The sequence below is a fragment of the Cyclopterus lumpus genome, chromosome 10 (genome assembly GCF_009769545.1).
Source record: "Cyclopterus lumpus isolate fCycLum1 chromosome 10, fCycLum1.pri, whole genome shotgun sequence".
NCBI classification, from domain to species: domain Eukaryota; kingdom Metazoa; phylum Chordata; class Actinopteri; order Perciformes; family Cyclopteridae; genus Cyclopterus; species Cyclopterus lumpus.
Genome location: NC_046975.1, coordinates 7,406,714 through 7,429,222, shown reverse-complemented (window position 1 = coordinate 7,429,222; position 22,509 = coordinate 7,406,714). Strand labels below are relative to the sequence as shown.

Here is a 22,509-nt window from a genome sequence, read left to right as displayed (position 1 = left end):
CTTATGCAACCCTTTCCATCTGCTGCCCAGACATACAAACACGCTGCAGTGAGCCAAAGGGCAGAGAGCACTATTTCAACGTTGGCGAGTACACGTACTTGTTTATTTGGTACGGCAGTAACATCTCATGTACAACCACGCAGCGGTACATCCCATCTTTGTGAAGCTCTCGCTGGCCAGTTTCTTATTTTTACCGCTCTTGTAATTTCCAAGGCTGTTAGTGATTTTGCTGTATTTGACTGAAGGGCTGCAACCAATGATTATTTTCATTACTGTTAATTTCCCAAAATTTTTTGGTCAGAAAATTTGCAGAAATATACAAGAACTTCTCAATTTACAATCCGAACGTTAAACGTGCAAATGTTTACGTTTGAGAAGCTGAAACTAAAGAATGTTTTTGTCTGAGGAACATCTTTAAAATTATGAATCAATTATGAAATAAGGGTGGACAGTTCTACAGTACGACAGAGTAATAAGGAATGTACAGATAGACACAAGTTTCTTCTTAACCAATAAAATATAAAAAAACATTATGAATATTTAATTTAGATTCTTCAACTACTTTAATTTGGAATACCATTTTAAAGCGCTATACAAAATAAATGTACATGTATTATTATTATTATTATTATTACTGTACACCATGACAGGGTAACGTCCAGCAATTATGATTAATCTCTGAATTATTTGACAAAATGTCAGAAAATAAGTGAAAAATGCGAAAATCCAATTTCCAAAGTTGACCTCTCGTCACAGTGTTCTTAAACCACATGGGATGTCTTCTCACCAACAGCCCAAACTCCAATGATCCTCAGTTTACCATCACATCGGACAAACAAAGAAGCAAATCCCAACCAATTAATCATCAGAATAATAAAATTGGTCGACCTCTCCAGCGGTTCATCAACCACAAGTAACCTTGACCTGTGCTACTTTGAAGGAATAAGACGTCCATATGGAAATATAAAAAGTCCTCATCTTGACTACTGCCTTGGGGACCAAATTACCACCAGCCACACGATAAGGTCAAGGAAGGTAGAAAGAAAAAAGAAAAAAGGAATCTTTTTAATAAGCGTGCCGAGACAAATCTGCATCCGTGTGCTGATAAGGAAGAGATGAGCGGAAAAGATGGATGGCTCCATGCAACGTGTTACACACACACACCCCGAGGGCTGAAATTACACATGTTCGCACTGAGGACGTTGGCGAAGGATGTGTGGAACAAAAGACTAAAATCTATACATGTGGCGGTTTTTTATTCAGTGGACCAGGACCCCGAACACACACACGGGGCTCTGCAGAAAGAGTTCATCTCTGATGTTCGGCGATGATAAAAGGGAGGCGGAAGGAGAAAAACAGAGATACACTGCGTCTGTACGTCGTTGTTGGCTCCTCTCGTGTGCGTGTTTGCCCGCGCCACGCTGAAAGTATTGCTCCTCCGTGTGTACACGTGCGTGCGATGATGCGGTACTCCGGCCTCTGTGTGTTTGTCCGGTTGCATCCGTGTCTGTGCCTCCGTGGCGCATGTGTTGTGGGGTCCAGTCGAGCGTGAACATCCGTCTGACAGCAGAGCGCAGCCTCGGTGCGTTAGAGCCCAAACTACCGCCGCTCCATTTTGTGAAAAGGTGCCGAGGATTTGACCGCGTCTCGTAAAGGTATTATGTAATCTATTTGCAGCTCTCGAGTGCGCTTGAAGGCGTCGCGTGGTCTTCAAGCGCCTCCGCCACCAGCCATTTCAAGACCCATTTCAGTGTTTTAGATTTTTCAGCTTTTTCTTTTTCAGGCAATAAGGTCTTAAAAGAAAAAAAGGGAAGGAAGGAAGTGAACAAAGATAAAGAGAGAGCCTACCTTCTTACAGAGAACCAGTTGGTGATCAAAGAGGAAGAAGACTCGCTGCTGGCTGCGTCCATAGGGCTGATAGATCCATGACAACTCCCCAGTGTAGATGAGCTCCGAGCTCCTGTCCAAGATATCATCCCCCTAGATACACGGATACACACACAATGAGTGAATGGACAAGATGCTCATAGGTACAACTGTGCACTGTGATGCAAATGCCAAAAGACACAAGTTGCAGCAGACAGTCTAGATCAGTTTACTCATCGTGGCTAGGAGCTCTCAGCATGTGGGACTAGTTGTGTCTCCCGTGGCTCATAGCTAGCTAACGAGCTAACAAGTCAGCTGGCCAAACATTACTAGCGGTGGCTCGGAAGAGGAGCGTTGAGATTCACTGCACGTCTAATCTTGCAGTGCAACAGTTCCCCAGCAGTACGGCCGGGTAGTAACAAGGGTTCAAGAGTCACTTTGGCTGGATTCTCTGTGAAGACACTCGGTTTTACCGATCTGTTCGTTAAATCGAATAATCGATCCGAGTCTAAGTCAACTAAGAATCTCTGTATTCAAGGACAGCCCCAGAGTCGGTTACATAACCAGCTCAACGTTCCTTGTAATCACTTTTGAACTTGATTATTTTTGCTCGATCCATCTCAAAAGAGTTTAAAGTTAAACCTAGATCACTTTGGAGTTTAATGTTTTCGGTGCAAAATAATTAAATGTAATTTAGGTTTAGAGTAAAAACCCAACTGATGTTTAAAGAGAGGTTACAATCCTTAATTTTAAGCTAGTTTTAAAGTTTGGCGCAACATGATGTAAAGTTAAACCATGATTTAATCGAGTTTATTGTTCACCAACCAGGTAATTATGGGATATGTAAGATACAGCTTTTTTTTAATAGCTCAAACTTGTGACCAAAAGTTAGGATATCCTGACCTCTGCTGCATCCATTCTGACCGTTGTTTTTCCCATCGGCCTCATACAAGTCCTTCAACTTTCTGAGAAAGCAAAACTAAAGTGCTGCACTACGAGTGACTTTGGGAAAGTATATGAAAACAAAAAGAATAAGTGAAGCTTAGCGGTGGTTCAGTCAGGAAGACTCTTGTTATGCTGCCTGCAAATCTGTCCGTCTGTTGCTCTCCAGCTTTGATTCCATCAACTGATTGTGGGCGCTCGCTCCAAGATAAACCAAACACATTTTGGCACTATCTCCCTGAGCCAAAGGTATCATTGGTGTCAAACTGTTGTCATTTCAGTATGAACCAACATGACCCCCGCCCCCCCAATTCACCTCCAGTCTTCACCACATCCAGCGCCCGCAGTTCCTCCCACTGAGCTCATAATCCCATCATCCAGATCTGCAGCCAATTCTCTTCATTCCCTCCACTACCAGTGTCCAGACTCCCCCCCCCCCACACACACTAAATATGACTACGTCATAAATGGGTCTAATCACCAAAGATTTTCCACAAATCTGACATCTCTTTTCCTGATAGACATAAATCAAGTTGCATGTAAATGAAATAAAAGTTCCTCCGTCCCTTGGTCCGTGACTAAACCGATGGACTAAACAGACTGGACCAGATTCTGCCAGTAAAACCTCATCAGTGGACATCGGATGACATACACATACCTCCCAGTCCAGAACAGAGGCTTGCCACTGGGCGATCTTGTCGATGTTCTCCAGCCTCCTCTTCCTCTCGTTTATCTGCTGAGTGACGTTCCGCATTACTGCCAGCGCTGCTGCCACGTATCGATAATCACTACGGACACAGTGTATACATAAGTACTCATGGGGTGTTAAAGGGTCCAATTTATAGCTCTTGGAGTTCGGCCACCCATTAAAAAGAAAAGACATGTAATGTTGCAGCAGTGAATGATACAGAGTAGCCTATTAAAGGACCGGGGTCATAAACTCAAGTAGCAGCAGTAAGTCTGCAGGAACACGGTGAAAATAACATGCTTCCATTTAATTCTAATCAGCCACATTCCCTATCCACAGTTAACTCTGACTGCGACTATGCTAACTGAGCTGGATTTATCCCTCTGGCTTAGATATGCAAATCCTCACTTTGGAAGATAACGCCTGTGTCTGTGTGTGTGTGAGTGACAGAGAGCAGGCAGATTCTCTGCCGCTCCAAACAGTCAAACATTGTGATCTGGCAGGCAGAGCTGGCACCTGTCCCTCTCTGGCTGAGAACGCGTGCTTTGTCAATGACCTGGAGCTGGCTGAGACACGCTGAATCACTCGCACCATGTTTCTGTGGGCTTGCACGCATGAGTTTGCACATCTGGATGCTCTCGTATGGGCAAATGTTTACTGTGCTTCTGTGCGGTGCGCGCTGTGTGTGTGTTGGGAATGTTGACGCTCGTACGTGCGCCAGCGGAAGCCCAAATTCATATTTAATCTGCAATCTATATATATCCAGAGTTCTGTGCAATGATCCTACGGCCGTGTGTTGAGATGAAGGTGATGTGACGTGGTGATGAGTTGCAGTGTTGCGGTATACGTTTTCGATGCGACTGAGATTCCTTGACGAAATGCTTTCCTCCACGACATTCACAGAAAGCTCGGCAAAACAGTGCAAAGTAACATTTGTTTCAGTTCATGCATGGATAATCACCGCTCCAGTCGAACAAACACCTGCAACGGCTGCATAGCAACACAATGCATCTGGAGCACAATGATGCATCAGTAATGGCATTAAAGCATCAAAAGCAACACGTTCAGATCCAGATTAAATGTGACTTTGGACAAAGCGTACAGTACCTGTGCTCCTGCGCAGTGTATTTGAGAAGCTCAGCCAATTGGAGTGGATATTTGCAGATTTTCTGGACAGGGGTGAGCAAGAAGCCGTCTATGGCAATGTCAATCATTTGCTGGAGGAGGCGACAGGCCTCGAAGAAGTGCTGGTACCTGCCATCCCTCATCAGTTTGCTCAGCTCCATACAGGCATCCAAGTGGTTGTTACAGTATTCTGAGTAGATCCAAAAACCATCTTGCTGTAGATTAAAAGAGAGATACAAAATGAGAGGTGGAAATCCATCCATCCATCCATCCATTTTCAATACCGCTTATCCTCATTAGGGTCGCGGGGGCGCTGGAGCCTATCCCAGCTGACATAGGGCGAAGGCAGGGGACACCCTGGACAGGCCGCCAGTCCATCGAGGGCAAGAGGTGGAAATATGAAACGAAATCCTCTTTTTAATAAAACATGCTGTGGAGGAGCGTGCCGACATGTACGGAGGAGCAGCTCCGGTCGCTAACATTTTTATTAGAGATGTTTTTTTTTTCTCGAGATCATGACCTAATTATCTAATTATCTTTAAAAAAAAAAAAAAGACAGTTTGCTGGTGACTTAATTATATCCACAGCTTAACTGTTATCTCAAGATAACGAGATAATTAAATTCTGATCTTGAGATAACAAACCGAACAAAATGATTTGCAATTATGGCTGCTCTCCGCTGGACATCAAGTTTTTTCAAAGCGTTTTTTTTTGTGTGTGTTATAAGAAAGTGTGTTATAAAAGGAAAACACTCGAGAATACGCTATTTGAACTCACGTGTTCTAAAAAGCATGGTCCGATTTCAGAGAGGTGGGGGTCATCGGTGTTGTACTGCTTCTCCAAGTCTCTCACAAAGCCCATCTGGAAGCGGAAGATGTCCTCGATGTTCCCGAAGATGACCTTCAGCTGGTCATCATTAAACATGTCCACGCGCTTCCTGCACTGGCGCAGGTAGCCCTGCAACAACATGGGTTACAACTACTATGGGGGGCTTTCAAAGACGATACAGTTTTAAGTGCCAGGTCCTGATTTGTGACTTAAAACACGGCTCCGTCGGGAAAACTGCCACAGAAAAGTCTGATGAAAGCCGCAGCTCGTTACTCATCACTGTTTTTTGTTCATTCTTTGTAAAAAACATCGGAAGTCGCTCCTTAAATATAATTCATTTGAATCAAAATGAACTATGACTCCCAAGCTTCCTCAGAGTCAAAAACTATTTTGTGTAGGTCGAACTGTGGCCTCAATTTCCGTCAGTGCAATTCTTGTGGTTAATTAAATGCCCTGAAGCTTCGTCGCTTTGGGAAAAGGTTTGCTGTGAAGTAGGTTTGTTGCTGCTTCACACCCATAATTCTCTCTGTCTATGAACACATGTTGAGCCTTTTTGTTTTGTTTTGTGCAGTCGAGCTCAATGCAAATAATCCAAATTCCAAAAAGATCGATAGGGCATGACTAAAATACATTATTATGATTGAGATCGGAAGCTTCTTCTATCATAGACACCCAAGTGATTAGAAAAATATAGGCTTTTAATTGAATTTGTATTCTAAAACCCTTTTCTTTTACTTACGTGAAGTGTGTAAATAGTTATGATAAAGTATCATTTAAACATTTAATTTAACGAATAACCCGTTGACTGGCTTGTCCACATCTGTTTTAAAGCGCCTCAGAGAGGTCTTTCTTGCCCGTGCTGGTTCGTACCGAATTTGAGCATGCTGGGTATTTCCACAGGCAATAAGTGTGCAGGTGAGAAGGTGAAATGTACGCTTTATTGCATCTATACAAAGGGTATACAGAGGGTTGAGGAAAGATGATTAGATAAGCAAAAAATCTGCAGTAGAAAATCTTCCCACCCAAAGTCATTATGCAGGTGTTGTGTTCTGTATTCAGATTTGACCTCTATGGATACATAGAGGACAACTGACTTGCATGAAAAAAACTGAATTACGCAAGCTTACTTTAACTTTTAGTTTTTTAAAGTATCAGCAGGAAGACATAATCTTAACCAGATTGTATACTGTTACTGTTGGCAGTAAAACAAACAGTCATTGATTATAATTATGGTCTGTTTTCGATCATATGTAATAATAAGACAACTATCTGGAAATCTCAAAGCCAAATTATCAGTTCACATTTACTCAATACAACATCAATAATCTAGTATTCCCAAAGACGTTTGTTTCTTTTGAACAAGTTATCACTCAATTCTCCAAGATAAAACCGTTCAATGTTAGATACAAAAGTTGAAAGAGTGCAAACTGTAGCTGTGCCGTGCACACATGTGATAGGCTATCCTGTGGACATACACTATGCCATGCAAATCCAGCTCCGTATACATAACGAGGCTCGTGAAATTCACCATTGGTGGAAAATGTACATTGTACATTGACAAGAGTTGAGGATTCAAACGTTTGATTATGTGTAATCGTTCCAGCTTTTAGATTTAGATTTAAATTTGGACGTGTTATGTTTTGAGTCTTCATAAATGTCGTGCCATGCTAGAAATGTAACAAATGGCCAGGCTCTTTTGATTAGGTGTGAATTCGAGCCTGTCACTTGGGCATGAATCATAATGACACATTCTATGTGGACTAGATCGCTCCGAGTGTGGCTGCTGCCACCGTTGTGTACAATGGGCAAATTGTGTCTTCTTATCTAAGAAGAAAATTAATAAATAAGAGAGAGAGATCTATTTTTGGAGTGTTTTGATAACAACAGAAAAATAAATATGTCTTGAAGAAAAGTGTGAATGTGGGAGTGTTAAAAATTCATACTAGACCCTTGAGTAGCATCAAACGGGCTGCTTCTTCTCACACACGGTTCAGTTCGTTCATTTACCTTTCCTATTGTGAAACGCATGCCCTGGAACCGCAGTGGATGTATGTGTGTGTGGGTGTGCGTGTGTGTGTGTGTGTGTGTGTGTGCGTGCACGTGTTTAGTACCTCACAGATGTCCTTGAGGTGTTTGATGTAGTGTCTCTCCGTGCTCATGATCTCGTTGATGACGTTGGCTCTCATCTGGTCTCGGTTCTGGAGGGGCGAGCCCAGACACAGGCAGTCATTGGTCGGGTCCAAGTGCCCGTTCTGCACATCGCTGGTCCCCTCGGAGGGCTCCCCTCCCAAGTCCTCCTGGTTTACCCACAGCTGAGTGCAAACACGCGCGCACACACACACACACACACACACACACACACACACACACACACACACACACACACACAGACACACACACAAACACACACACGCATACACTTCAATACAAAATGTGCTCAGTTATGTCAGTTCAGTGTATATAAATCTGATGGAAAAAGTATTAGTAAACAGATACATTTAGGTATTCATACCACTAAACTCTGCCATAAAAGTGGCACTACTCAAACTTCATGAGCATGAATGCACACAGCACACACACACACACACACACACACACACACACACACACACACACACACACACGTGAACACACATCTCACACACACAGAGCTTCATTTAGAGGGTGTCCGGTAGTGTGGACAGTGAGTAAGACTGTTGGTCCAGCATTTCAGAAAGGTGAGGGAAAAAATGACAAATACTCCGGAGTTTAAAATAAGTCTCTTTCTGAGACTGGTGGCCAGAGGATATTAAATGCCCCACTTTGGCCCTGTGTGTGACTCCCCCCCACTCCCCCCCCCACGCACATACACATGCATATACGCTTGCCCGCAACCTCACAATTTTCACACACATGCATGCACTCACCAACACGCACGCACAGGACCACATACATTGTGTATTCCACTATCGCTCATAGAAAGAAAGAGCCAAGTGTGCGTGGTTTCAGATGTCCAGCAGCCAACACCTGATGACACACACAGTTTGCCAAGAGAACATCAAAGAACCCGGCGGGTAGAATGCCAAACAAACACAAGATGAGAAATGCAGCGCCACAGACAAGCAGAGTGACGGGTGGTGGAGCACTGACTGCAGACTAGAACTAGTAGCGCAGCACAAAGACTGAGAAATAGTCAGAGTCAACAGTAAATGGAGTGCAGGAAAATGAATGATCCATATTTACAATGGAAACCTCCATGAATATTAAGAGGAATAGTGATTCCGAAATCGATCTGATTCTATATGAACACATTTGCAGAATTTGAGTGCAGGCGTTTAACATTACTTTACTTTTGACTCATCAGTTCTGCCTCTCTATCGACCCCATGGGAATGATGTGAGAACGTCATGGGAACGTTAATGTTTGGTAATGTCGTGGGTACGTTGCGTTGACAGACTGGAGCGGGCGGGTGGGCGGGCGGGCAGGCTGGATGGATGGGTGGGTGGATGAAGCTGGGGAAAAAAAACGCACCTTTGACGTGGTGTTTTGGAACCGTGGAGTTGCTATGGGGTTGATATAGAAAACCTGTTTTGTTTGGGGCTGAGGAGGGTGGGGTTCCACCTTGGAGAGAGAGAATGACAGAACAGAAAGATACTTTTTGGTTGACAGTCGGTCAGCCTGTCTGCCTGCCCTCTCAGGAGTGAATATGGAAGGGTGGACAGGTGGGAATGGCCATGGTGAGGAGTGTCTGTGAGGGGAGGGGGGAGGAGGGAGCCTCCACCTACAACACGGATGATAAGTCTTCCCTCAGTAAGTTAAGTAAAAGAAGTATGTAATAAGGTGCAGTAGCTGCGTCAGACCTTTGTGTTGGGTTAAGTTGAGCTCAAATATGGGGGAGATATAATTACGATGTAAAGTGAGGACGTTGTAAATTTAAGTATAATTTCAAGGGTAGGAACTGAGGTTTATGCCAAACAAAAAAAAGGGGCTCATCAGCATCTTTGTTTCAGTGTCTCTGAACACCCGATAAAGGCACTTAGCTAGCTATTCTCAGATCTCTCGATGGTTATGTATATATAAATAAAGCATTATTCAACAGTGTGCATGTGTGTGGTTCTTTTCCGTGCATGCGTTTCTGTGCACGTGACAGAATGCTTGTGCGTGTGCACCTCCCCCTGTGTGTTCATCAGCTTGTGTGCATATGTTCATGAGTGTGTGTTGTGTCTATGGTCGCTGGCCAGCCATGGCTGCAGCTAACTCACCCGTACAAAGCTGGCGGGGAACCATCCTTCCTCCTCATCAATCTGGCCCCACCACCAGTCCTTGTTGGAGGCGTCCAGCACCTTGATGACGTCACCGGCCTTAAACGCCAACTCCCGGTCCGCCATGGTCACATGGTCCCATACCGCCTCAGCGTTGACGATTGAACCTCCACTTATCAACTAGAGAAATCAGAGGGCAAGACAGGCGATATCTTAAGCTTCATTCTTTGAACTGAACCAGCTTGGCGAGCACCGCAGACACTGACCAGCGGATATTGATCCACGTGACCAAAAACAGCATTTAAAATCGAATTGGAAAATGATTGTAATTCAGTGCTCAGCCTCATTTTGGCCCCGATCTGTGTGAATCCTTGTTGTTAAGCCCACTCAGATTACTAATGGATGCAAATACACACCCTCAAAGCCAGGGCCCACTGGCAGCTTAGGGATTGCAAATAGAACAACACAATAGCCCAACAGACCACAGCACAACACAACGAAATACGGCACGACAAAAAAAGGCACAGCCATTAGTGGAGAAACAACACGGCGTGCAGAAGCACAGCACCAGTCTCCACACAGGGATGGTAATTGGCCCATTATGACATTAGAATAATTACATGTGTTAATGTAATATAAATGCTTAGGAGCAAACACATGTGAAGGGATAATCTCCCTTCCTTCATGCTTGTTATTTTATCAGCGGCACGGTCTCTGACAACACGAAAGGGTGACTCATCAAATCTTTTCTATTGATTTTGAAGACATAAATAAATAATGTGGACATTATGCGCCGCTGAGATAAATGGGGAAATGGCACAACTGGTGGAGCTCTGCACGGGCAGGCATTGGGGCGTAATGCGTAAGGACATGGATGCCGGTCCGGTGATCAGTATTCTTTAGCGGACTCGGAGAGGTTAAAGGTTGTTCTCATTAAAGCACAACAGACAGCGGCCAGTGTTCTGACATCATCCATCTGCCAAACAGCGTCGCCATCCATCACACTGAGGCCTGAGCTCTGTGGCATTGGGCTGTGCACAGAAATACGCAACACACGTGCAGCCACACTTTTACCTCCACCTGCGCTAAAACTGCTGTATGCATCCGTGGCAGCGCTCCAACTGCTGGTTCCGATTGTTCTCTACAAAGAAGTGATCATCAGCATGCTCCAGTCCAGAGCTAACCATGCATCCAGTCCCGGGGGCTGTGGGCAGAGCAGCCAGCGCTAACCAAGCCTGACAGGAGCTGCTTAGGCTCTAGGTAAGGAGTTATCAAAGGCCTGGAGACAGGGACGTCACATGGATGGACATTAAATTAGCTCTCGACTTGCATTTATGGCTTCTGAATATTAATATTGAGCTACTCTTGCTTTCTAAATGGAGTTTGTCAATGTTTGTTTTTTTCTCTTCTTCCATCCTTTCAAGATTGCTTTGCCTCTGATACAATGAAATTCCTGGATGGGAAAACTTTTATTAAATGCACCTCATCACATTCTACCTAGGTGCTGATGCAGTGTGTTTGCAGGTTTGTGAGAAACAGCTGATTGTGTGTGTGTGTGTGTGAGTGTTTGTTTGTTTGTATTCAACCCCCTCCCTGTGAGGATCCGAGCTCTCAGACTCTCAGACTCAGCCGCTACGTTGCCCCTTCAACCTGTGGACATGTCTACTTCCCTGGTGGCTTACTGAGACAGCTGAAGGGGATATAAGCCAATCAGGGCAGAGGAGTGAACACAGGGAGGGACGTCCATGCCTGGAAGGAAAGGAACATCCGTCGTCATGGTGACAGATGAGGATGCTTCACTGACACACACACACACACATTTAGGTGTGTGTGTGTGTTTCTGTGTCAATGGGAGTGACCACTGGATATGTCCAATATTGCTCAGTCATGAAATATTAAAATGATGAAACCAGTCACATGACACAATCCAGTATATATATATATATATATATATATATATATATATATATATATATATATATATATATATATATATATATAATATGGTGATTTCCACATCTATGTAAAATGCAAAGGCGCATTGTGTCAGGTTTTAGATCAAAGATCTGACTGAGAAGCCTGATTCAATCAGGTCTCGCATCGGGCTTGGCGCTGGGGAGCAATAGATCACTCCTATATCTCAAAGCTCTCCACTTCAGGAGGATTACCGCAAAAACATGTGTCACGCTGCCATGGAAACAGGACCAATGGATTGTACTCAAAAAGATTTGATCTGTTGATTCAGGAAAAGGAATTTGATTCAAGTCATATATGGCGCAATCGTAGAGTAAAAAATAAATAAATAATCCAACGCCGTAAGAGAAAGTCAAACCTGCTCTACTTGACCGCCACCACCTAAAAACAGCTCCCATAGAAGTGATGAGCGTTGGCACGAAGGTCAGTCCTGCTTCTTGCTGCCTTTATGTGTCTGCTTTCCCTAATCCCCCCCCCCCCAGCCTCCAATGCCCCCCTGCCCCCTGCTCCAGGACTACGCCATGTTCAGCCCCATTCACTCAATCTGCTGTGATATAGCCAACAGACAGAAAGAAAGAGTGAAGGGGGAGAGACAGAGATCCAATGTTCCTTCCCTGCTCCCTTCTACTGTTCCTCTCATCCCTCCATCTCCTTAATGAGATCAGCGCTGCCCTCTCAAATACATTGCATCCCCCCCCTCCTCTCCCCCCCTAAAAAGCATTACATAATCAATCTCCCCAATCCCGAGCCTTAGCACAACCTCGCACCTAGCTTGATCAAATGGCACACAAGTGAACACGCAATCACACTTGCCACTAAACTCATCGCTCCCCGCTGTAAGGACCCGTGTCATCGGGATGGTTACACTGCAGTTACAACATCAGAGATCAAAGGGCGAATCTGCCGTCTCGAAACCGCAAAACCTGTATGTGGGTCAATGCAAATGAATGCAGAGGAATCTTTCCACTACACATGGACACACACATACGGCAACGCTCTCTGGTGTCTCCTGTTGGAGGCACAGACAGCAGAGTCAAGGAAACATGTGAGAACCGAGAGCAGATTCCCTGGCTTATATCATCTTTGCAGCACAACACATCAGCATTCACTGCACTGGCTGCTACGCTGCATTCCAACATCCTCCTCTATCTCCAGCCGTAGCACATCTGCACCAAAAGCACCTACAGCATCCCTGAGTGAAGACACACACGCATGCACGCACACACACACGCACACACACACACACACACACACACACACACACACACACCTCACACACATGCACACGCCTTTTAGCCCGCCTTACCATGTTTGTGGCATGAAACTGTTCAGAGAGTGTATGCATGGAGAAGTCCGGTTCACACAATCATGATAATTAAATCTCTTTCAGGGAAGCGGTCCGAGGCGGTGGCCTACGATGTCGAGTCGCAGAGGTGCTGTGTGCTCCAGCAAGAGGCTCCTCTTTCCGACGCACTGAGCGAGTCTCGCGGTGCGTCCTCCCTGTGTCTGCCAACCCTGTTATGTAATACACTTATACCCCGAGTCTGGGAGCCAATCAAAGACGCTCTGCCTAAAAAACGGCGAGAAATGCTCTCGCATCCCCTCACACACACTGTGGTCTTGCTCGCGCACACCATCCGCACATTGACACTTCTGACTGCACAGCATTTAACGGTACTCTATTAGAAGGCACCTGCCCTGGAGGGATTACAAATGTGTGAACACTCGGGGACGTGTGCACAACTCAGATTCGAAGAGGAACTACGGATAATATCCACCCCTGACACACTCACACACAAACACACACAGACACACACATACACACACACACGTGCAAATTAACATGTGAATACACATTTGTAAGTAGCACTGAGTTACCACCGCTGGCCACCTGAGCCATAGCCACTGCAGCACACAATATTAGTATGCTATGTTTACAGTCCTGTGGGGGTCCCCTCTAGGCAGGATGTTTATGCGTTGAGGAAGACACACACCAGCCCACATGCCACAGCATGTGATGGAGCTATATTCGTGTTCCTAATACATGGCTTCTTCAATTGCTTCTTTCTACAACTACAGTACAACATTTACCACTTATCTAGACACACACACACACACACACACACACATAAACACAATGCTTGCCACTTAGCTGTGAGTGTGAGAGAGCACATAAAGTATCTTCTAAAAAACCTAGCCAGCCTACCATCCCTATTTATAGGACTGTCATGGAAGGCTCTGGGATGGGCTTTTAGCATATCTATTTCTGACATTCATTCAACATTCATGACACCCGCCCGCCAATCCTTTATTAGATTATGCAACTGCATGTGGGGTAAGAAAAAGAAGGAAGAAGGAGATGGGCATTTTTTGTATATCTCCACCCTGACATGCCTTTTCACTTGGAGAACATTTCATATGTGAGAAATGTGCATATTTACTGATACTTTGTTTTTCCTATGAGACACTATTTGGTGACCGTGCGTGATGTGTAGGCTGCAGAAACAGGTGCCACCTTGAGATGCTGTAAACTGGAGAAATGTGAGTGTTGTAGGGCTGTGAAATGGGAGCTGAGTTTAGCTGCATCTAAAATGGGGGAAACCTGGAGTGACGGAGGCCCTCCTTTATTAGGCCTAGCCCTGCCTGCTATTGGTTACTGCTCAGCTGAGATTACAACGATCCTCTGGAGTCAGCGATCAGCAGCAACCTCTCAGTCGCACCGCTATTTGCTACAAATATCCCAATTAATTCAGCGGAGAGATCACCGCTCCGCTATCAGCTGCCATATTGTGGATGTGGCAGTGGATCACAATGAGAACACAAGACCTGACGCAGCAGTAGGCTGTTTTACAAAAAAAAAAAAAACAGAGAAGAAGAAGACCATCAGATTAATTTTTCCTCTAAAAATCAAGAGACTATAAAACAACATTAATCCATGCGCATAATCCACAAAATACAACATGGAGGAGAGAGGGAGATCAACGTAGGAGAGAGAGAGAGGAAGGGGGGAGACATGTTTATATGTGGGGGATATGAATTTCCAGTCACCACAAAAAAAAAGGCAAGAGCATCACAGAGCTGTATCCGCACAACTACGACCACCAGCAGACAACACTAGCTATCACAAACGGTGAGAGGACACAAGACATAAAGAAGGTTTGAGGAGAGGGGTGGTGGGTGGGAGGGAGGGAGGGAGGGGGGTAACAGAAATACATTATGTTGTACCAACGTCATTCATTTCAACGCGTAGCCGTGATGGAGCGCCGGGTGTCCCCACTCTCGACCAACGCGCACTGCCTTTCTCTCCTCTCCAGTGTGAAAGTGCGCTGCGCTGCGAACCGGGCCCCAAGCGCAGATCCATTAACGAGTACCGAGGATGAACATCAACAGCACGTTCACAAGCACCAGAACCGCGATCACCGTGAACACCGCGCAAGTCTGGACGTCCAAGGCCATGGCGCAGCGCTGCGGGCCGATGCTGAGATGCGCTCTCGGAAGACGGGCGGAAATTCAGCTCTCCACGTCGAGACGCGTCGCCTCAAAGCCGACGGAGAAATCCAACCATTACAGATAGGCGAGAACGTGACGGGAAAGGAAAAAAGGAAAAGAAAAAGGGGGAGAAAAAAAGAGATCCCTCTACGCCTCCTGACAATACGCGATGTAATTCATAAAGGCACGGGGAAGAGATGCATCATTCCTCACCATCATCATCGTCATCAGTCTGCACCGCGATCTCTCCCCGCTAGTCAACACCTGCCGGTGTTTTTTCGCCTCTTCCCCTAAACCGACCGACTCTCAGGCCAATAGACGCTCGCAGCGAACAAGAGCGAGGCTGTGCGCAGGTCGGTTCGCAGCTGCCGAGCAGCCTTCCGGTGAGTGGGGACCAGGGAGGCTGAGAGGCGGTCCTGTATTAATGCTGATCAGCGCTCCACCGCCAGACTGCCGGCTTCAGCCATCACCTCTACGGTCGGGGGAGGGGCACAGCCAGCCCCTCGCTCACTGCATCGACCACAAGAGGCCAGAATCATAACCTCTTTCATCTCCCGCCCCGTCTAAAAATATCATTTATCATGTGTCATTAACGGGGGAGGCGGGTCGTGATGGAGGGGGATGAATGTCACAATGACGGACGCACGCCCCTCAGAGTGATCGCCGTCTCATTATTTGATTGGCGCAATGTTGGCCGTTTCTGCGGCCACGCATCAATCAGATAATCAGATACTGGTGCACCACACCAACACGCAGCAGGCAGGGGTGCCCATCCGCGGCCAATCAAGAGCAGCTCCATATGTGATTAAAATGCATGTTTAATTAAGTCATCACATGACAAGTGTGATTGGAGAAATGGGGTGCTATTTGGGGGAGTGCAGGGGCATGAGACGGGGAAAGGTTTGGTACGCTCACTTGTAGGAGATAAATGTTAAGTTCACATTCATTTATAAAATAGTCTCAATATAACTCAAATTCACATTACATTTTTTTTTTATGGTGAAGATGAGTTCAGACTCACAGGTCAGCCAGCATGGCTGTCTCTTGTAAAATGTGTCATCTTGGCATTCTCAGACCTCATAAAGCTCCCATTTAATTTACACTGTATACTCTAGTGAGACCAGGTCGGCTTCTGAAAAGTGAAGCCATGGTGGAAGTGCTTTAAACCTGCATTCTCTCTTGTGGCCAGCTGGGGGCAACTCATCTGGTTGCAAAACAAAGTCTGATTGGAAGTCAATGAGAAAATGACTTCTCACTTGATTTATTACCTCAGTAAACATTGTACAGATGAGATTATGGTCATACACGCTAGTTTCAAATTCATTTAGAATTCATTAGAGTTCATTTAGAGACCATAAAGCAGAGAATGCTTGAGGGCGGGGCAACCTTGGGATTGTCATGTTGCTACCAGAGCTGTACATTGTGTCACTCCTCTGCAGTCCAAATATGGTCACTTCCGTTCACTGGTTGCAAAAAAAAACAAGATGGCGACGGTCAAATTGCCAAACTCGGGGCTTCAAAATGGCAGTCCACAAACCAATAGGTGACGTCAAGAGAACTACGCCCACTTGTACAGTCCATGAGTGTAACTATGTCATGGGCATTCTCAGCATTATGTGGATGCATTTTAATAACAATTTTAACCATGGATGCTATTGTGGAGACAGGTTTACAGAACCCTGGATTTATACACTTCAAATATAGGTTGGGAAATGACCTAACCAGCAGTGTGGGTCGGCCAGGGAGAGATCACATTAAGGGTTTTTGCACAATGGATTCCAACTGGTTTGAAAGAGTGTCCCGACCTCATTACCACCTTCGAGGTGCCCTTGAGCAACACGGTTAACCTCAAACTGCACTAGTGGAGCTGCTCAGTGTCCCACGGATCAGAGCGCGGTTGCAAAGGCGGCCTCCAGATGTGAAAAGTGTGCTGCTGTGTAAATGTGGAGCGGGACATGATCTGAAATAAAGCACGAGGGCTCAGAAAAACCTAACTCTAAACAAACAAAGGTAGAAAAAAAAAAAACACACCGCTCCAAACCTCAACTAGAGGGTGTGTGTATCTAGAGTACCCTAAACTAAACACACAGGAGAATATATTCAGAAGCGCTGTGGTTTACCCAGTACTTAGGGTTAATCTCATTTCCAAGACCCCGGAAAAGGGTGATAATGCTGTAATCACATGATGCCCTGGGCCCAGAGCGGCAGTATGACATACACATATTGAGCAAAACAAATGGAAAACAGAGGGCGCAGTGCAGTCAAAAAAGACACCCTTAATCGTAACAACCAATAAAATGTTGCCCAATGTAATTGTAAAGGTCACGATTGAGCTGTGTGAAGAATGATTCCCCTTGAATGAATCGTTTTCACTCTCAAAGTAGCAGCGATTGGTCCTCGCAGCAGCATGAACTGAAGCTGCAGGTTATTGTTTGGTCTGGTCAGTTAGAGAGAGGACAGAGGCTGCAGTCAGCTTGAAATCATGGGCAATTTACGATACATTGGAGCAGCGACCCGAGCTTCGTGGCAGGAACACAGTGTCGAAATGTCAGTGAAAACTGCTCAGGCCGCTCCTGCAGCTGCCTTTCAATACGCTCAACACGTTCCAAACTGTGCCATTGGCCCTGGAATACAGTAAAATGAACTGACTGCGGTTCATGCTGCTAGCTTGGTTGGCTCCTCACACCCAGGGAGAACATAAACAAACTCGGTTGCAGGTGGTTATCTTTTGTAACTGTTGAGAGGATGGCTGGGTACCAGAGAAGTGGGGTTGTGCTTCAGGACTGTTCCTAAAAGTATTTCCTTTTTTTCCCCCCACATTAACCACCGTGACTCCGTGCAGACTGCTGCTGAAGTTTTCCACAAAGGAGCGAGCGTCAAACACTTCGGAGTCACCTTATTAAACCAACAGGAGGCGAGTGTTTGGTATTCAAAATCGTTTTCTTTTCCCTCGGCGCCGCAATTCCTTTAAGGCTCAATCTTGTGAGTGACGGGACAAAATGTCTCCAGCTCCCATCTGATGCACGTGTTTGCCATTGGCGTGTACGGCATTATTTTGGCCTTCGCAGCGGTTCTTAAGATGAACATCGTGTGACACACGAGCGCATCCCGGCCTGCGGGCGCTTTGTCCTGGTGTCTGCGCCTCTCGTCGTTGCTGGCAGGTTTCAGGAAGACGGCACAACATGAATCAGTTCAGCTCAGCTCCAGCCACCACCCAGTCAACCGGCCAACACACGCACAGACACACACAGACACACAAACGGCTCCACACACTCCCAACTACACTTCTGTCTTCACATTCAGCCGAGAGCTTCGAGATGGATCAAAAGACCCAGAGAATGTGTTTAAAAGAACAACACCAAACGAGTGCACTATATCAGTATTTTTAAAGCCATAAATAATTTCCAGCGCACTCTCTGCACATACATGCCGATAGAAGCAGTGGCCCCTGAAAGCTCTGCTTCTTTAGTGAGCCGCTGTACGAGGCATCACAGCCCAGATATGACAACCGTCCTCGAACAAGCCTTTTTTTTTTGGGTCTTGCTCTGCGCTCGTGTGTGTGCATGTGTGTGTGCATGTGTGTGTGCATGTGTGTGTGTGTGCATGTGTATGTGTGTGAAACGCAGAGTGAGCAGATTACGTAAGCCCGCCCTACCTCTGTGGGCTCCCACTCCAATCTCCCTGACATTTAGACAACAAAGGTCACATCTGAAAGTCTAAATTTGCACAGACACCAATGCTAATATACTCATGCATATCAAAAAAGAGAGGGGAAATATTTCCCACCAGCAGAGAATCATGTGTTAAATGAGACTGAATTTAAAACCGACTGTACGTGAATTGCGTGCACAACGAGCACAGCTGCGGTTAATCAATGCGACTCGCATCGTTTTCCGGACCGTCGCCATTGTGAGGGATTTGTACGATTACGATTGTGCCTTCATCAGCTATGTACTACAGAGTTTTCTTTAGAAAGTTGCAACAGAAAGGTAAAGCTTCCTATTCTAAGCTCCTCATGGTTAGTGTCGACAGCCGGAACGTGGTGTTACTGAGTATTGCATCGTACATTGTGTTGAGCTTGCACCGAACCCTTCCGTTTTCCCAATGGAAATTAATGATGACAATGAACTAATGAGTGCAGATAAAAATCTACAGCACATGTCTGGACCATCCATTTAGCCATTTTTCCTGCCATTTTTCAAGCTACGGCTCCAGAGTAAAAAAAAGAAAGAAAAGAAGGGCAAGTAGAGCAATAAAAACCTGACCCACCTCAACTGGGTTCTTATATGAGGTCAATCCTCGTTGGCCATATTACCTGATCATGTAAAAATACAAATGTTTCAATATGACGATCCCCTGTGTCCGCAGTTCAGCTGAAGCTCCGATGAGGCCTCAGCGGTCTGAATGAGCTAAATCAATGTACATCTGCCAAAAGTTGGTCCTTATAGTGTGAAATTCCCTCTTTGTGTTTCCAGTGTTTCCTTTCTCAGCTGCGGTGAAGAGACAGTAATGCCGTGCAGTAATTTGGTACAAAAAAAGATTGCGAAGATATACACTTCATTTGTCAAAGCCAGACTGCTGAAGTCTCATATTAACTTCGGCTGCACTTTACAATTCATCTTTGTCTCGAATCTTTTACTTTGAAATTGCTTTTCAGCCAGCAAAAAAAAAAGTGAACCTATCCTTTAATCATTTTGCCGATGATTCTCTTCAAACTTACAATCAGGGTCATAAAAAGGTGTAAGGAGGTGAACATCCATCACTGCACAAAACCGGCGGGCAGCGTCGCTACCTCACAGTTTCACGAGTGAGGTAGCGACGCTGCCCGCCGAAAACCCCGAAACCCTTTCCACAGGAGCAGCTGCTCACTAACAACCCCCCCCCCCCCCCTCCACCACGAGAGATCTGCCTCAGGGCCTACCGGGTATCGTGGTCCCAAAGAGCCAAAAGGGGAGAAGATCATCTGTAAGATCATCTGCCGATCTATAACGTCATCATACTGGACCCACTGCGGATCCTTGAGTGCGCCTCAATATCCTGTCGAGGAACACCACAAACCCACAAGAGTACAACGCACATCCTCAAACACCTTCCTTGAATAAGGTTGATGATGCAATGCTGCACATAAAAAAGAAGAAAAAGAAGCATGGTGTGATTACAGTACTGCCGCTGAGCACTACTTCCAAATGCACGGGGGCAATATCTGCTCATAATAGTTATTAGTATCCTGCTAGGATATAGGCAGGAAGCTATGCCACTTTAGGCAGCGCTCGTTTGCCACAATATTGGCATCATCCATCTCTGCCACACTGACAACCATATGAGGAACAGTGTTTGCACCTCTCACCTTTAGATGAAAGGCGATAAAATATTCCACACCCTCCCCGTTTTTTTAAGCATTACATTGAGTCCAGCACTGGTGGGAAGTGCATGAGTCAAACTCTCTCAGTTTAATTTTTGACATTCAGCTTCTCTCTTTCTGCAGATCTTCTTTGAATCTCTGCATATGCAATGAGTACTGCAGGACGTCCACTCATTATACACCCAGATAGCGTGGAAATAAAAATGAAAACTGGATGAATTACACAATTCTCCTTTGTGTTCATTTGCCGGTCTGAGAGCAGCTCTCCAGTTCTATCTGTGGATCTGGTCTGAGGTCAGTCCTAAGTTGACTCCACTGGCCTTTAGCCAGCAAGCTACGTCTTCACAAAGTCTCTCCCCGAATATACGACTACACATTTCTAGTGCTGGCGAATTAATCTGTTTGTGGTCAGTAGGTATTTGGCTAATAGGAGGCAAAGCCCACCACACCCATTTCCCCTCCAGTCTGCTCCAATTCTTTTGTTCCCCCTCCCGTCCCCACGACAACCACACTGACTTCCTGCTTCCTCCCAGGCCGTCCAGCCACAAAGCTCCCTAAAAATAAACCGCTGGACTTTTCCTGAAAACAGTTTTGTCACCATTGTTCAGGCGTCAGCTGTTTTTCCGTTCAGCTCGGTTTGGCCCGTTAGCGTGAAGGCGACGTTAGTGGGTCGGAGCATCGAGGATTTTCAGAAATAATGCGAGATTAGATGAGATAAGAGGGGGTAGGTCAGTGCCAAGTGGGGTGGAGAAGTTAGGGTTAAAGACAGCACACGTGATATCAGCATTCCTGGACCCGAACTGCTTCAGGGGAAAGAGTCCGACTCATCCAGTCCTCGTATGAAGCTACTTTAATACACGTCCCTCCTGTTTCCCACACGTGTGTGACAAGAATTTGTTCATTACTATGCGACTCGGATAATTGTAATTTATTTGCCTAAAGATTACATGTGCATTAATCGCTGAAAGCGTATAACACAGAGAACTCACTGCTACTACTTCTATTAAAAAGCAAAATGACATGTGAACCACTGGGGGAACTGTGAGCGTTTCCTGGCAGTGCACACTTGAATTATTCCTGTGAGCTGTTACGGCAAAAGGTTCAAGGAATAATGCAACATTTATTTATTAACACACTTATTTGCTTTCCTGTTTCTTTACATCTGTACAAAAACCAAGTGTCAAATCGAAAGGCCTTGTTGTTTTATGTACGGGCAGGGCACTGTCTCCTGACCTGGCTAGCTGTTTCCACCTGTTTCCACTATCTATGCTAAGCTAAGCTACTGGCTAAGGCTTCATAGCTACCCTACAGATATGAGAGAGGTAAGAATCTTCTCATATAACTCGCAAGATAGTCAAGCACATTGTTTTACAATAAAAACAAAATCAGGACAGTATATAGTCATATAAAAATGAAATAGGAAAGATTCAATTACATTATTGGATTGTGTTGTATTTAATTTGAATATATTCATAATTTTACGAGAATGACTTTCATCTAGAGTCCCTATGTTCTATTTATTTGTCCCTCTTCTGCTCTGACCAGCTCCTTTACACATCCATTAAGACTGTAAAGTGAAATCCCTGCAGCTCCCAACTCTTCAGTGAAGGTGTAGTCAGTCTGAAATGTCCCACAGAGGGGAAACAGGGCCTCTGTTAAAAGACACTATAACAAGCTCCCCAAAGACAGCACTGGAGCTTTTCACAAACTGCAACAAAAAGAAAGCATTACGGAACACTATATTATTCATTTATGTTTCTGTTCTGCATCGGCGCCAGTGTGTACTTAATTAAAGCCCCGCGATTGGTCATTTGAGAGCCCAGCTGTGGAGCGAGGGATAAAATCAAATGACCTATGCTGGGATTTGGTCGGCCGCCTCAGTGTACTGAGCTCGCTGGTGTCATCATTCATCAGGGCACTGTCAGCCACCTGCGGCCCAAAACACTGGGAGGTAAGAACAGTAGTGTCTTCCCATCCTTCCCCAGCTAGCTGCC

At 45.4% G+C, this 22,509-nt stretch overlaps 1 protein-coding gene across 9 annotated transcripts in view; it reads right to left on the bottom strand.

Moving 5' to 3' along the window:
- LOC117737330 (rho guanine nucleotide exchange factor 9) overlaps positions 1 to 22,509 on the bottom strand; it is a 41,911-nt gene that overhangs the window by 7,376 nt on the left and 12,026 nt on the right. For 5 of the 9 annotated variants that reach the window (XM_034543213.1, XM_034543217.1, XM_034543219.1 and 2 more), the window contains 7 exons: positions 9,691 to 9,870; positions 8,960 to 9,049; positions 7,561 to 7,761; positions 5,399 to 5,578; positions 4,604 to 4,836; positions 3,467 to 3,596; positions 1,849 to 1,980 (listed from right to left, as the gene is read on the bottom strand). In XM_034543213.1, the coding sequence (XP_034399104.1) occupies positions 1,849 to 1,980; positions 3,467 to 3,596; positions 4,604 to 4,836; positions 5,399 to 5,578; positions 7,561 to 7,761; positions 8,960 to 9,049; positions 9,691 to 9,870 (1,146 nt within the window). Of the gene's footprint in view, positions 1 to 1,848; positions 1,981 to 3,466; positions 3,597 to 4,603; positions 4,837 to 5,398; positions 5,579 to 7,560; positions 7,762 to 8,778; positions 8,814 to 8,959; positions 9,050 to 9,690; positions 9,871 to 22,509 lie in introns of those variants that run through there. The other 4 variants (XM_034543216.1, XM_034543218.1, XM_034543221.1 and 1 more) reach the window with 4 other exon arrangements.